This window comes from Camelina sativa, chromosome 20 (genome assembly GCF_030686135.1).
Source record: "Camelina sativa cultivar CO46 ecotype springtype chromosome 20, ASM3068613v1".
Classification (NCBI taxonomy): domain Eukaryota; kingdom Viridiplantae; phylum Streptophyta; class Magnoliopsida; order Brassicales; family Brassicaceae; genus Camelina; species Camelina sativa.
In genome coordinates this window covers 17357760-17370025 of record NC_141899.1, presented here as the reverse complement: position 1 = coordinate 17370025, position 12266 = coordinate 17357760, and the positions used below count along the sequence as shown (strand labels likewise).

At 40.5% G+C, this 12266-nt stretch overlaps 2 protein-coding genes across 2 annotated transcripts; one reads left to right on the top strand and one right to left on the bottom strand.

Moving 5' to 3' along the window:
• Window positions 1–6575: 6575 nt before the first annotated feature.
• Window positions 6576–7514, bottom strand: LOC147919059 (uncharacterized). The gene has a single exon (XM_087503830.1). It carries the CDS (start codon window positions 7512–7514, stop codon window positions 6576–6578), a length of 939 nt encoding a protein of 312 aa, XP_087359956.1.
• A 1027-nt stretch (window positions 7515–8541) lies between these two features.
• LOC147919058 (uncharacterized) lies at window positions 8542–9668 on the top strand. The gene is made up of 5 exons (XM_087503829.1): window positions 8542–8676; window positions 8766–9036; window positions 9111–9222; window positions 9304–9428; window positions 9538–9668. The coding sequence occupies exons 1-5, from the start codon at window positions 8542–8544 to the stop codon at window positions 9666–9668; spliced, it is 774 nt and encodes a 257-aa protein (XP_087359955.1).
• The last annotated feature ends 2598 nt before the right edge of the window (window positions 9669–12266 follow it).

The window sequence follows — 12266 nt, the reverse complement described above, 5'->3', positions numbered from 1 at the left end:
ATGGATGTGTCCATGTATTGCTGATATGGGCATTTGAGAGCGTGAAGGTGCTGGGGGCTAGCTACGGGAATGTAAGAGAAGGTGTAGATTTGCCTCTGTTAAGGTGGAGAGGAGGGAGGCCAAGGAAGGATATCGAAGCCTTCATATCCGGGAGCAAACTCCTTAATAATGGGGAGGTATGCCTTCAATTTACGTATACATTATTTGTCTGCATTTTTTCTTTGTGATAGATTATTAAAAGTTATGTATCTGAAATGCAGCTTCAGGTGAAGCATTTAGTACCTAAACCTTTGGAGTTCATATATCCAGATTGGCCAGGACAGTATTGTGTGTATGGTGTAGGAGAAGGTTTGAAGAAGAAACTGGATAATCTGCTGTTAGACGTGATCAATGGCGAAGTGGATGAAAGAGAATGGGATTGTGTAAAAAAAAGGAAGGGGGAACATACGAAGAAGAGGTAGAGGAGGCAACATGTTGCAGGGGTAAGTGACGATGATTTCTTGAAACAGCCCCAACCAGCATCCGTGTCCCCAATAATGCGAAGGAGCAGAAAGAAAGTGTTGGGGACAAATGTTCAGCAGAGAAGGCGTCTGGAGATAAGCATTCAGTTGTGCAGGGTGAAGATGGTAGTGGAAGGTTATTTACTATGGTTGAAACACTAGGGGCGAAAATGGATAATATTCAGATATCGTTTTCTAGAGCAATAGTGGAAGTTGTGTTCAAACTTCAAGGTATGGAGAGTAGGATGGGTAACTTTGAGAGTGACGTTCAACTATTGAAGAAAGTTGTTATCAACACAACGGATGGAGGAGCGCATACGCAAGGACCTCTTACATTAAGAAATGACGAACAAAAAATAGAGGAGGTATGATCTGCGTACGGTATTGATAAAACTGTTATTATATATCTATTGTTCAGTATGAAGTCTTTGTATTTATCTATTCGAGGAAACAATATCAATTTCAGTTTTGTGAAGTTGTATAATTTTGTAATTATTTTGATATATGATTTTTTTCATACACACAATTTAGCAATTTGTATACTTTGTCTCTAGTTTAACAGCGTCATATTATATTTCAAATGTCTTGTATATAACGTCAAATACATGTCTTTTGTTTCAAGTCATGGCTATATCAGATAAAGCATTCGAACAAGGATGGTTATAAAGTTGCTAGTTGTGTTAGGAATCCGTTAGCCATTAAGGATAAGGTCATGTGGTCTGGGAGTATTAAAATCGAACCAGAGGACAGTGTAGAGCGAATTCCAAAGCAGATGGTAGACAGTGTACAGCGTGTCAAAAGAGTACAGAGTTGGGAAACAGAGGAAGGCGATAAAAGAGCAAAGTATAATGACAAAGTTGATGGAGCAGGTGCTCAACCCGTTCCTATTAATGTTATCCATCCGGTAAGTGGTGGTAACCCTGGCTCGTCGGATCGAAAGTACGAATCTGTTGTGGATTTAACCAAGGGGACCAGCAGTCCTGCATCGTCTCATACAGTGAAAGATAAGGAGAAAGCCAGGTATTTTGCATATTTGTTACAAAAGGTGTTTCCTCCATCAAGAGAGCTTGATCTTCTATTAGTAGATCCAGTGGGCACCAACATAGGGTTAAACCCTAATGACGAATCAATGCGAGCTGCATTAATGACCCGACGTGAAAGCCACATTGTAGTCCTATCTCCCGCAGTGTACGATCCTTTTAGTGAGGCAAGTCCTGAGAAAATTGCAAAGCTGATGTCCTTCCTAACTGATGATTTGTAAGTCTTCATTTAGAGTTGTATATAATTAGTGTCTATATTCGGATTTGAGGACTACGATCTATAACTGATTTGTTAATTTTGGTATTCAGGGCTAAAGTACCTTGCACTGGAAATGCCGAATTTTATTTTCGCCTCCTGACCCCTAAACAATTGTGGCCAACTACAACATTCGGCTGGTTATGGGATGCGGTAAGCTTCGTAGCATAACATTTGACGCAGTTAACTATGGTATACTAATGCCTGATAGATGTCACTCGTGTTTCAGCACATGGTTACATGTATGCATATGTTCCGTATTAGGGGGACGCAAACGCCATCCCCATATAAAACAGATCGTATTGCTTTTCTCGATCCTTTGTTTGTTAGTATGTGGGCATTAGAATTCCCTAAAATGGAAGCCTCTAATCAATGGGTTTTTGGAGAAGGTTATTTTGAGACGTACGTGGGAAGGCTGCCAAAATACGGAATGACAAACAAGGTGTGGGTTGACGATGTAGACACCCTGCTCTTCCCATACACCTCGATAACAACCATTGGGTAGCCATCGAAGCTGACTTAGTCCAGTGGAGGCTAAGAGTTTACGATAGCATAAACAGCGGTAGAACCGACGAGAGTCTACAAAAGAAGTGCAAACCGTTCGCAAAAATGATCCCACGCTTGATACAAGCATATAACCGGAGGTACAAAGATGAGCATATCGGGGCGGCGGCATTTAGTTACTACCGGGTGAAAACACTCCCACAGAACTATCAACAAGGTGACTGTGGTGTGTACACGTTGAAGTGCTTAGAGTGTATAGCTCTTGGAGTAAATTACACAGGCCTATGTGATGCGGCCATGCCTTCTATTAGGATGAAACTTGCTGCAGACGTGTTTGATGAGGTCCCAGACCGAGACTGCTTTCTCCAACTAGATGCTACGTCGGAGACAGTAGATTATCCGGAAGCTGAGTTCAACTCGGGATCAAAAAGTTGAAGAGGTTCCATGTACATTACCGGAGCAGTATGATTTTGCAAAATTGAAGATTGGTTTTACGCGTGTTGCTAATAGAAGATGCGTGTTTGGTCATTTTTTTGGTAACATGTGGGATTTGAGGATGTCGTTCTTAGATTTTCCGAGGTCTGGTCACTCACATAGCTCCTATCGGTTGATTGTAAACCCTCTTCAGGTGTAGTGTTTTTTTGTATATTGGAGGGTCTAGATATGTATCATTATGACGTCTTTCTAACCAGTATTAGTATATGTTAGGCCTTTATCAGATGTGTACGTACCATCAGCTAAGTAACGGCCTTATTATGGTCTCTGTACACATGTACGTATATTCATATGTGTACGTACCATCAACTAAGTAACGGCCTTATTATGGACTGTGTACACACGTACGTATATTCATATGTGATCGTACCATCAACTAAGTAACGGCCTTATTATGGTCTATGTACACACGTACGTATATTCATATGTGTACGTACCATCAACTAAGTAACGGCCTTATTATGGTCTGTCTACACACGTACGTATATTTATGGTCTGTGTACACACGTACGTATATTCATCAGTGTACGTACAATCGATTTTCTAACGTTATAGACTTGATTTTTAGGTCCATGGTTGGTGCTTAGTTTCTATCCATTTTGAGCACACTAACTTGTCCCTACTGGCAATCCTATGATATGATGAGCGTGATGTGATTAAATTGTATTCAAATTCAGCGAACCATAATCATCCTAACAGACTGTTACGGATCATATGGACCACCTGCGTGAAAGTAATAAGTACAACCAGGAAGAATGTTTATTCGCTACTTAATTTATCGGACCAATAGCAGCTTCGTAGACGTCCATCGCGAACTTCTTTCGGAAATTGTCAATATTGTTGTCGGTGATCTTCAAGCAATCAGTCATCGGTTTTCCCATGCTCAACAGTTCTAAAAACTTCATAGTAAAAGGTCCACAATCTCCCGTCCTCAAGTTTTGTCCTACTTGGCTAACCCTTTCAGCGGTAAATGGATCGAGAGGGTAATTGACATCGATAACCCTCTGAAGTAGGTACGGTATCATCTCACACACCGGCTTGATCCGGGACATTGCAAGAGTTTCTCTGGAGGAGGTCATCAAAGGATTGTAAATGGAAACATGTCTCTTTATAAGATTTATGCCCACTCCTACCCAATGCTTAGATTTCCAGTTCATTGGAGCATATATAACGTCGACATCTGTAACCCACTTCAACCTTGGTTCGTGGTGCATCCTTTCCCCATTGACGATGTCAATGAGTACTTTATCCCATCTGAAATTCCGTTTCACCGTGCTCCTGTTGAATGCTTGGAACCTTCTTGTCAACTTGTAAAAGAGAACGGAGTCCAAAATTACGGTCCTTTGTTTTATCATTTCTTCTCCGTTTTTGTGCCACAGCGTTAGGGCAATCATCTCCATGTGTTGCAGATGCAGTTAAACGCAAACCGGTCGGATTTAAATCCAACAAGAAACCATGAACACCCCAAAATCGTGTAGTTAAAGTTTAAAATATGTACCTGACTATGGACCCATTTTTGGGAAGATATAAGAGTAGAGAAGAATAGGATATCTGCCATGCGGAATCCGAAAAAGGTGTGTACCCTGCGAAATTTTGTAATTATGAATATCCTATATCAATGAATGAGCATATCAATATGTTATCGGAGTAATATATACTACACTTACACATTATCTTGTTTTATCATCTCGGTGAATTTGGCGAATTTCCCATCAGCAACATCTTCCATAGGGTCGTATGAAACCGACCCTGCTTTTATCACTATGGCTTCGGATGGTTGACTCGCACGTATCTCCATTATCACTTCTTCTGCGCGTCCTGTTTCATCCACAATAATAACCGACTGCGGCACTAAATTGTCTGAGTCACCGGGAATACATTCCTCCCGGGACTTTGATCTGGTTGACCTCTAGTCTCTTTACAGCCCTCTTCGACATCACGTTCGTTGGGTATTGCTTGGTCTCCGGCCTAATAAGATGCACGTACATAGATTAGTTGTGACGTACACTGGACCATCTAAGTAGACACTATAAATATGGCAAATATTCGAAATAAAAAATAATTTTGCACTATTGGAGGTTAACTGTTGTTTCTATTTGTACATGTCCATCAGTTTTATTACAGCCCTCCTCGCCATCGCTTTCCTCTTGTTGACCGTCAACTGCAGTTTCATTTTCTACAGGTATTTCGGTTTTGTTACAACCCTCATCTGACTCGCCTTCCTGACGTCTTATGTCCCCTCCGTTACTGTTAAACCACTCGACTTTCCCGCCTTCTTGATGCAGTTCTTCCCCATCCTCCTATTCAAAATAATGAAACTTTTAAGACGCGTGTTCGTAGTAGGAACTTGGTACAAGCTCAATTTTTCACACGTGTAGATTAGAGGAGGTAAACAAATAACCGAATATATATGAGACCCACAGATGGTTATCCCTTTTATGGTTACTTCCTGACCTACCATTTTGTTACAATGCATATCAGGTTCCATTTTAGTATTCAGCTGCAGCAATATCTGTTCAATTAAAGGTGGACAATGCTTTATTATGAATATAGTGTTGTAATCTCCATTCCGTGTCAAATACTTACATCGGATACGGTTTTAGTTGGTGATAGCTCGACAGCAATGGCCCCCGCGTCATAATCTTGGCGACACTCATTAAGTCCATTGTCCGGGGATGGTTCGTTCATGCCACAGTCGTTATTATCGGTTACCCACTCATTAATATGAGTACGGGTTGTATCCTACGGTCAAATATATAAAGCGTATATGATAGGTGCATAAGCAAAAACACCCCCATTACGTTGATTGAGTCACATTCTAAAGAGGATCTTGTTGTCCATTACCTGGCCTCCAACTAAAGAATCACCACTGACAGAGTGTTGACCATCTATGGCATCCTTCGAACGATCAGTATTCTGATCACCCTGTGCACACCACAATAGCAACATAATTTAATATATGTAAGTAGTGAAAAAATTACAACCCTTAAGCTATTTGTCATATCAACCTTAGCAGTGTCAGCGCATCCCCTGTTTCTGACCTTCTCTCCCTTTTTTTCATAACTATTACTGAACTCATTCTTCGAAACTTTATAGTTTTCCCTCTTCTTTTTTTTGAATACTTCTTCTCTGAAACTGTATGCGAAGCGTAAGAAGGTTCCCCATGTTCGTTTCTTTTAACCTCCAATAGTGCAACTCTTATCTCCTTGCGGATCTCTGTACGTACGAAAATCTCCATGTTTGCCTGATTTTCCTTCATCAGTGCTTCTTGTTTCCTGTAGAACCGGCTTAGTTCCGCCGCATACCTTTCAAATTGGTCATCATCCAAACGTTCATCAACAATGGGCGTACCCCCCGGTCGCCCATCAGTTCTCGTGCTCTTCTCTTTCTTATTGTCAATTGTTGCGGTGTCTGCTCTTTTCCTATTCCGACAGTCAACTGTAACTATATCACCAATTAACCATTAATTTTTTAAAAAAATTATCTTTATAGTGAAGCCCTTTGTAATGTATAAATGTTTTTAATACCTTTCTCTTCGGGACGTGTCTGTTTTGGACACCTATCATCACCTCCCATCCATATTGCCTCATCCCATTTGTGGCCAGCTTTAATAAGATTTTCAATGTTGTCAACTTGATGGTCTTCCTCTTCGTCACGCCACTCCAATTCTCCACTATCACAATGCTCCCCACTACCAACCATCCGTCTAATAACCACCTATAATATGATTACAAATATATATACATTTGACGAAACTGATAGATTCAGGTCGTTAACGTATTATATCAACCAAGTACATACCTCTTTAGCAGCCTCGCATGCGAAGATGTCTGCTATCTTGATTGGCCGCAGTTTAGCCAGATTGTGGATCGATCTTTGATTAAACGCCTGATCTTTAACGTCAGATGGTACTAATCTTGCAATTGCTGGGACAGATTGGAAAGCCAGCAGCTGGAGTGCTAGAGGAAATCCATGAACAGCAACTGATTGTTGCTTGAAAGTTTTTACTAAGCTGTCTACGTCTGCTGGACATTTAAATCCTGTAATAGTCTCCAGCGTCCGTTCAAATGACAACCTTCCCCATGGATATTTGAAAAAAAAATCAATATTCTTGGTCATCTCCACTGTCTTCGGATCTGGTTTTACTGGTTGCGTGGCGCATGTTAGAACTCCATCAACTATTATTATCAGCGTTAAAGCTAGTTTCTGCCACGTTTCCATTTCCTCAGTCTCCAACCTTTTGACCAACTCGAAGATCGTTGGTTCTATGTTTTCCCCGAATAGAACTTCCCAAACAGTCATACATCCTTTATCCGTTTTTGTAGCTCTTTCCACATCTCTCTTTTTTGGATAATTTCCACATTCGAGACCTGTCAACTCTGCAAATTCCTGTAATCCAAACTTGATTGGATTGCCACCAAACACAATCCACATCTCATGCCGCTTTTTTGTCACCAATTGACGGCAAACAAATCCATGAACTAGTTTACCGGAGAATGAGATCTTGTTAGCAGGGATACGAAAAAGCTGCCCAAATGGAGACTCTAACAAGTTTTCCATTTCTTTTGTTCCACTCATCACCCTCGATATTGTAGAAAGATATTCCGGTTTTGAATACGCATTTATCTTGGTTTTGAGAGGGTAATGGTCAAGAGCAAATAACCTCCTCGGTAGATCCAAGCTCAATTGAGGAACGATCTCTACAGCCTCGGGATCCATCCTATCACCATGAAGTAACGTACATATTAATATGTACGTACACTAAACCATTTAACCCTAATACCAATGTCTACCAAAGTTTAATTCTGTTGACGATTACGGTTATTTATCCTCTGCCCGCCACAGATACACTACTATTCATCGATTTCACATCCTGGGCTACTCAAAGCGATTCTTAAATGTATTTGCTATATACTCTTCCAACCTAATATAGAATTTGGGGGTACAATCTCTCTTCCAATTTAAAGTAAGAAGCCAAGAGAAACACTTACCTTCTGATTCAACACCGGTGATGAAAGAGGGATCGAAACAAGTCGCCTTTCTCTGATTTCACCCGACCTCTGTAATCTCTTCTTCCTTAAATGTTCCGTCGCCGACTTCTATGGAGTGTCGTTTTGTAGTACTTATCCCAGATCTAAACACGTTAATTCAAAAAATCTACTTGTAAAACAACCCTATCGGACATCCGAATGCGCCGTCGCAGCTGAGGCCTCAGTTTTCCGTCTATTACTAAGAACGAAGATTTTGCCTCTACTACTAAACTATTTTTAAATAATTTTTTATTTATAAACAGTGCAATGGCTGAGCTTTTCTTTAAATATTTTTATTCAAATTATACAGTTCTTCAACGTTATTGGTTCATTTACACTATATATCAGCCTTTATTCGTCTAGTTAAACCATCATTCAGTATTCCTTGATGTTTTATAAAGTTTTACATTGAATTGGTTTGTTAAATGAACCAATATATTTTCCGCCAATATATAACGTCGACTATAGGGTCATAATTAAGTAGTGCATGCGATGTCTCGTCTTCGCTTAACCGGCAGTTACACATGTTAAATATCTAAATGCGATGAATCTGTATGGAATGCAGTCACGACGTTTGAAAAGCCATAATATTGATAATCCATTTGTGTTTGTTCGCTGCTTATATAAGAAGACAAATACACACCCAGTGAACTATGTATTCGTCTCTCAAAAACCATAATATCACATCACAAAGTAAACATAAGTGCAACAAAGTCATGGTGCATTTCGACAGGCTATCCGATCTCCAGACGTGGCGATCTGATTGGAAGGTTTCTGTTAAGATCATCCGCAAGTGGAGAAAGAGAGAAGCGAACATCGTCACCTTTGAAATGGTTGTTTCGGATGTTTTCGTAAGTGACTCGTCTCATCATCATATTATATGCACTTAATATTAAATGATACATGTACATCATGGTTGAACTTTTTTCCCCCACCGTAGGGAGATAAGATGCAGGCAACAATCAGCGAGGACCTGTTGCCCCAGTTCTGTGCGGGGATTGAGGAGGGTTTGTGGAAAACCTTCTCTAATTTCGTCGTCACTAACGACACATCCGCTGTGAAGGTTGTGGCTTCCAACTACCGGATCAAATTCACTGCTGACACGGTGGTGGACAACATTCGTTGCTTGTCGACCAATCACTACATCGATTACGTCCCCTTCGACCAAATTTACGAACGATGGCCTCGTTGGACCCAGAACTGCTGCTTAGGTAACGTTGCATTGTGTTGTTCCGGTTTTTAATATCATATCCAGTACCATAATTCTAATGACATGACACCATAGACACGATGGGGCAAGTTACTCACGTCGAACGAAGAATATTGGTGGACGATCCAACTGCTCCACGTTTTCCCGAGAGAACCCGGTTGATACGGTTTTCATTGACGAATGATGAGTGAGTCGTTTTTGCCATTATTAGCTTTCACACACTTTAAAGATATACCGGGCTATTAACGTAAGGTGTCTCTGTGTGTAGGGGTCATCACTTGCAATGTGTGGCTTATGATGAGATGGTCGATGATTACGTCCGCAATATTTGGTTATGCGGAGGCAAACCAGTTGTAGTCTTGCGATTCTGGAGGCCCAAGTTTAAGGATGGAGGTACTGATTAGCCAAACTTATTTAAAACAATTCAATCACCTTTTAAATATAAGATTACTGCATAAAACTAATTTTGGTTACCCTTTTTCCTTATTTTTCCACACCGCAGGAGGGATGGAAGTGGTAAGTCAACCGGGTGTCTCTAAAGTGATATTTGAACCACCCTTCCCTGAGGTAAGAGATTTCAAACTCCGGTTGGAATACTTCGACCAGCACGAGCGGACTAGCGACGATTCGTAGCCTATGTTTCCATTTGTCAATGTTGCTTACATTCCAAACTTCTAAACCACGTTGCTGGACTCTTTATATTATCTTCATTACCTACATCCCAACAATCTATCTTACGTGGATAGGAATAATTTGATGTAAAATGTTTGTGTGTATTACGCATGGTTAATTATATATTTTTTATTTGGTAAGCATCTACCTAATAGTGCCAACCTTTAATGTTAGACGTATGTGTAAAAACGTGTACAAATGTTTATGTTTATGTTTAATTTCAAGGGTTTGGTCGATAATAATAACACGACAAGGTTTCAAACAGTCTTTTTTTAGACGATAAAAAAATGGGAGGAAACCAAATAAAACGTTTATAACTTGATGTTAAACAATTAAACCACAACCCAAAGTACTACTAATAAAACGACCAAACTACTTTAAAAAATAGGTCATTGTTACTAGTATAACCAAAGTCGCAACAAACACATTGGTCAGTTTTAATTCCATAGTTAATCCATCGCTCTTGTACGCAATCAACGCCTTCATCCTTTCCAACTCCATCTGATTTTCCTTGTGCATATTTAAGATGTTAGCAATCTCCTCTTTTTGTCCCTGAAGCGCTTCACGCATTTGATTCAAACTAGTTAACTTTAGAAGATCTTCCTTCACTGTTTTCAGTTCTCCATCATAGCTTCATCCCACCATTTAAAAATGTGATAGTCCCCATCCTACATTTTTTTGCTTATAATGTTTGTTAAAACGTAAACCTCAAGTTATGCAAATAAATCTGATCTTTAATCAACCTCGGGGAAACTGTACGTTACTTACCTCTCTATTTCTACAAGTGTAGTGGAGCCTCCCTGGGTTTGTCCTTGTAAAAGAAGGTTGTAGGTTTGGCCTTTCACCACAGTAACAAACAGCCGGGATCCCATAGTCCGCATCGTCATACTCGACTGGACTCGTGTTTGCCAAAGCAGACATTAAGAACGAAACTGATAACGTAATTGAAGGAGGGAAAATAAAGAAAAGAGGAACGTTAAACTATTAACCGAATATCCAACTCTCTAAATCTAATCCAACATCTATGGCAGCGGCTCTCTCTGTTTCCCCCAAATCAGTTCAATGAACCCTAATTTCCCTGAATTTTATAAGATATCGATTATACTCGGTTAGCTTTTATAGAACATTCTGTTTTGTGCCGTTTTTTGTATTCTAAAACAACATGAACTTTTCCAAGCTGTGTCGTTTTCCACTAGATACGAACAGCGTCGTAAGCTTGATACAGTGCCGGTCCTTTAATAAAGCCCGTAAATCAAGGGCTTTATGCTACAGATTATTACCGATTTTAGGGGAATCAATATCAAAAAAGGTGCGGCGGTACAGTGGTAGGATTGGCCTTGACTGTCCTTCAGTGTCACGAGTTCGAGCCCTTGTAAAGTTGTAGTAGGAACTTTTTTTTTTCCTACTGTTTGTTAATGGGCAAAATTAGTTGGGCCGGCACTGTTGATAGTTTTGTGTGTTTGCCCGGTGAAACTAAGTACACGTCTTCTATATGGATGGTTCGAAGCTAGGGAATTGCCATTTTAGACCTTTTTCGGAATATAAGGAGCAATACGATATCTAGTACACATTTTCGGAATAAAAGGAGCAAAACGACCAAAACGACAGATATTGGCATACACGTTAATTAACATCTTCATTACATAGTAATTTAATTATCTAATGAAACATACGTGGCGAGGTGAAACGCAACACATAAGGGAACCGACGATACACCTAGAGGATTTCACATATAGATTTGGCCACCCACCACACTCCGCAATTTACACAGATGATGTCATAATAACGTGTGTTGGTCGATAACCTGCCCCATCTCAAACAACTACTCATGGCACAGTCCGGGAAAGGGATCAACGAACTGGAGGGATATACAAAAGAATCTTTGTAAGTGTTTTTACGCGCCGTCTTAAACATACTCAACCGTTGGAACAGATCTTCCCCGATAAGCCGTACTCCCTCTGATTGGAGTTGATAGTGATGTGCATCAAATTGGTGAAGAAAACGAACCGCCATCTGCTCGTCCCCATATAACATAGAGAAAATTCCACATGCAAGAGTGGACTCGGCATCTTCGGGAACGTTGTTTTTTAGTAGTGCGATACCGCGCTCAATGTCTTGCTCCTCGGCAACGATCCGTAGCCCCTCGTTGTAGATTGCTATTCTGTTCCCTGCGTCCAAGCATTTTTCGAAAATACGCCTGTGAATCCCTTCTTCCTGGAGTTCACCATTTGGCTTCCTTGTCGTTTGGAATGAAGAAGGATGTTCACAGATTTGGTAGATGCTGGCAACCTTCAGAACTTCTCGGGCAAGCACCGTATCCACTCCTTGCCGACCAGCCTTTAATAATGGGCCTGCTCGCCAGAACCCATCAACTACGAGATGCTTGGCTATTTTTATCAAGATCTCGTCTGGCAGATCAGTCTTCTTACGGCTAGAAGTCGTCATTTTGTGGGAGTTAAAAGCAATATGTGCAGTATGTGCAGAACCAAATAGACGGAAACTGCCGCCTGCCCACTAATAAAACCTACGATGTGAGAGGTGGTTGGGGAGTTTGGCAAA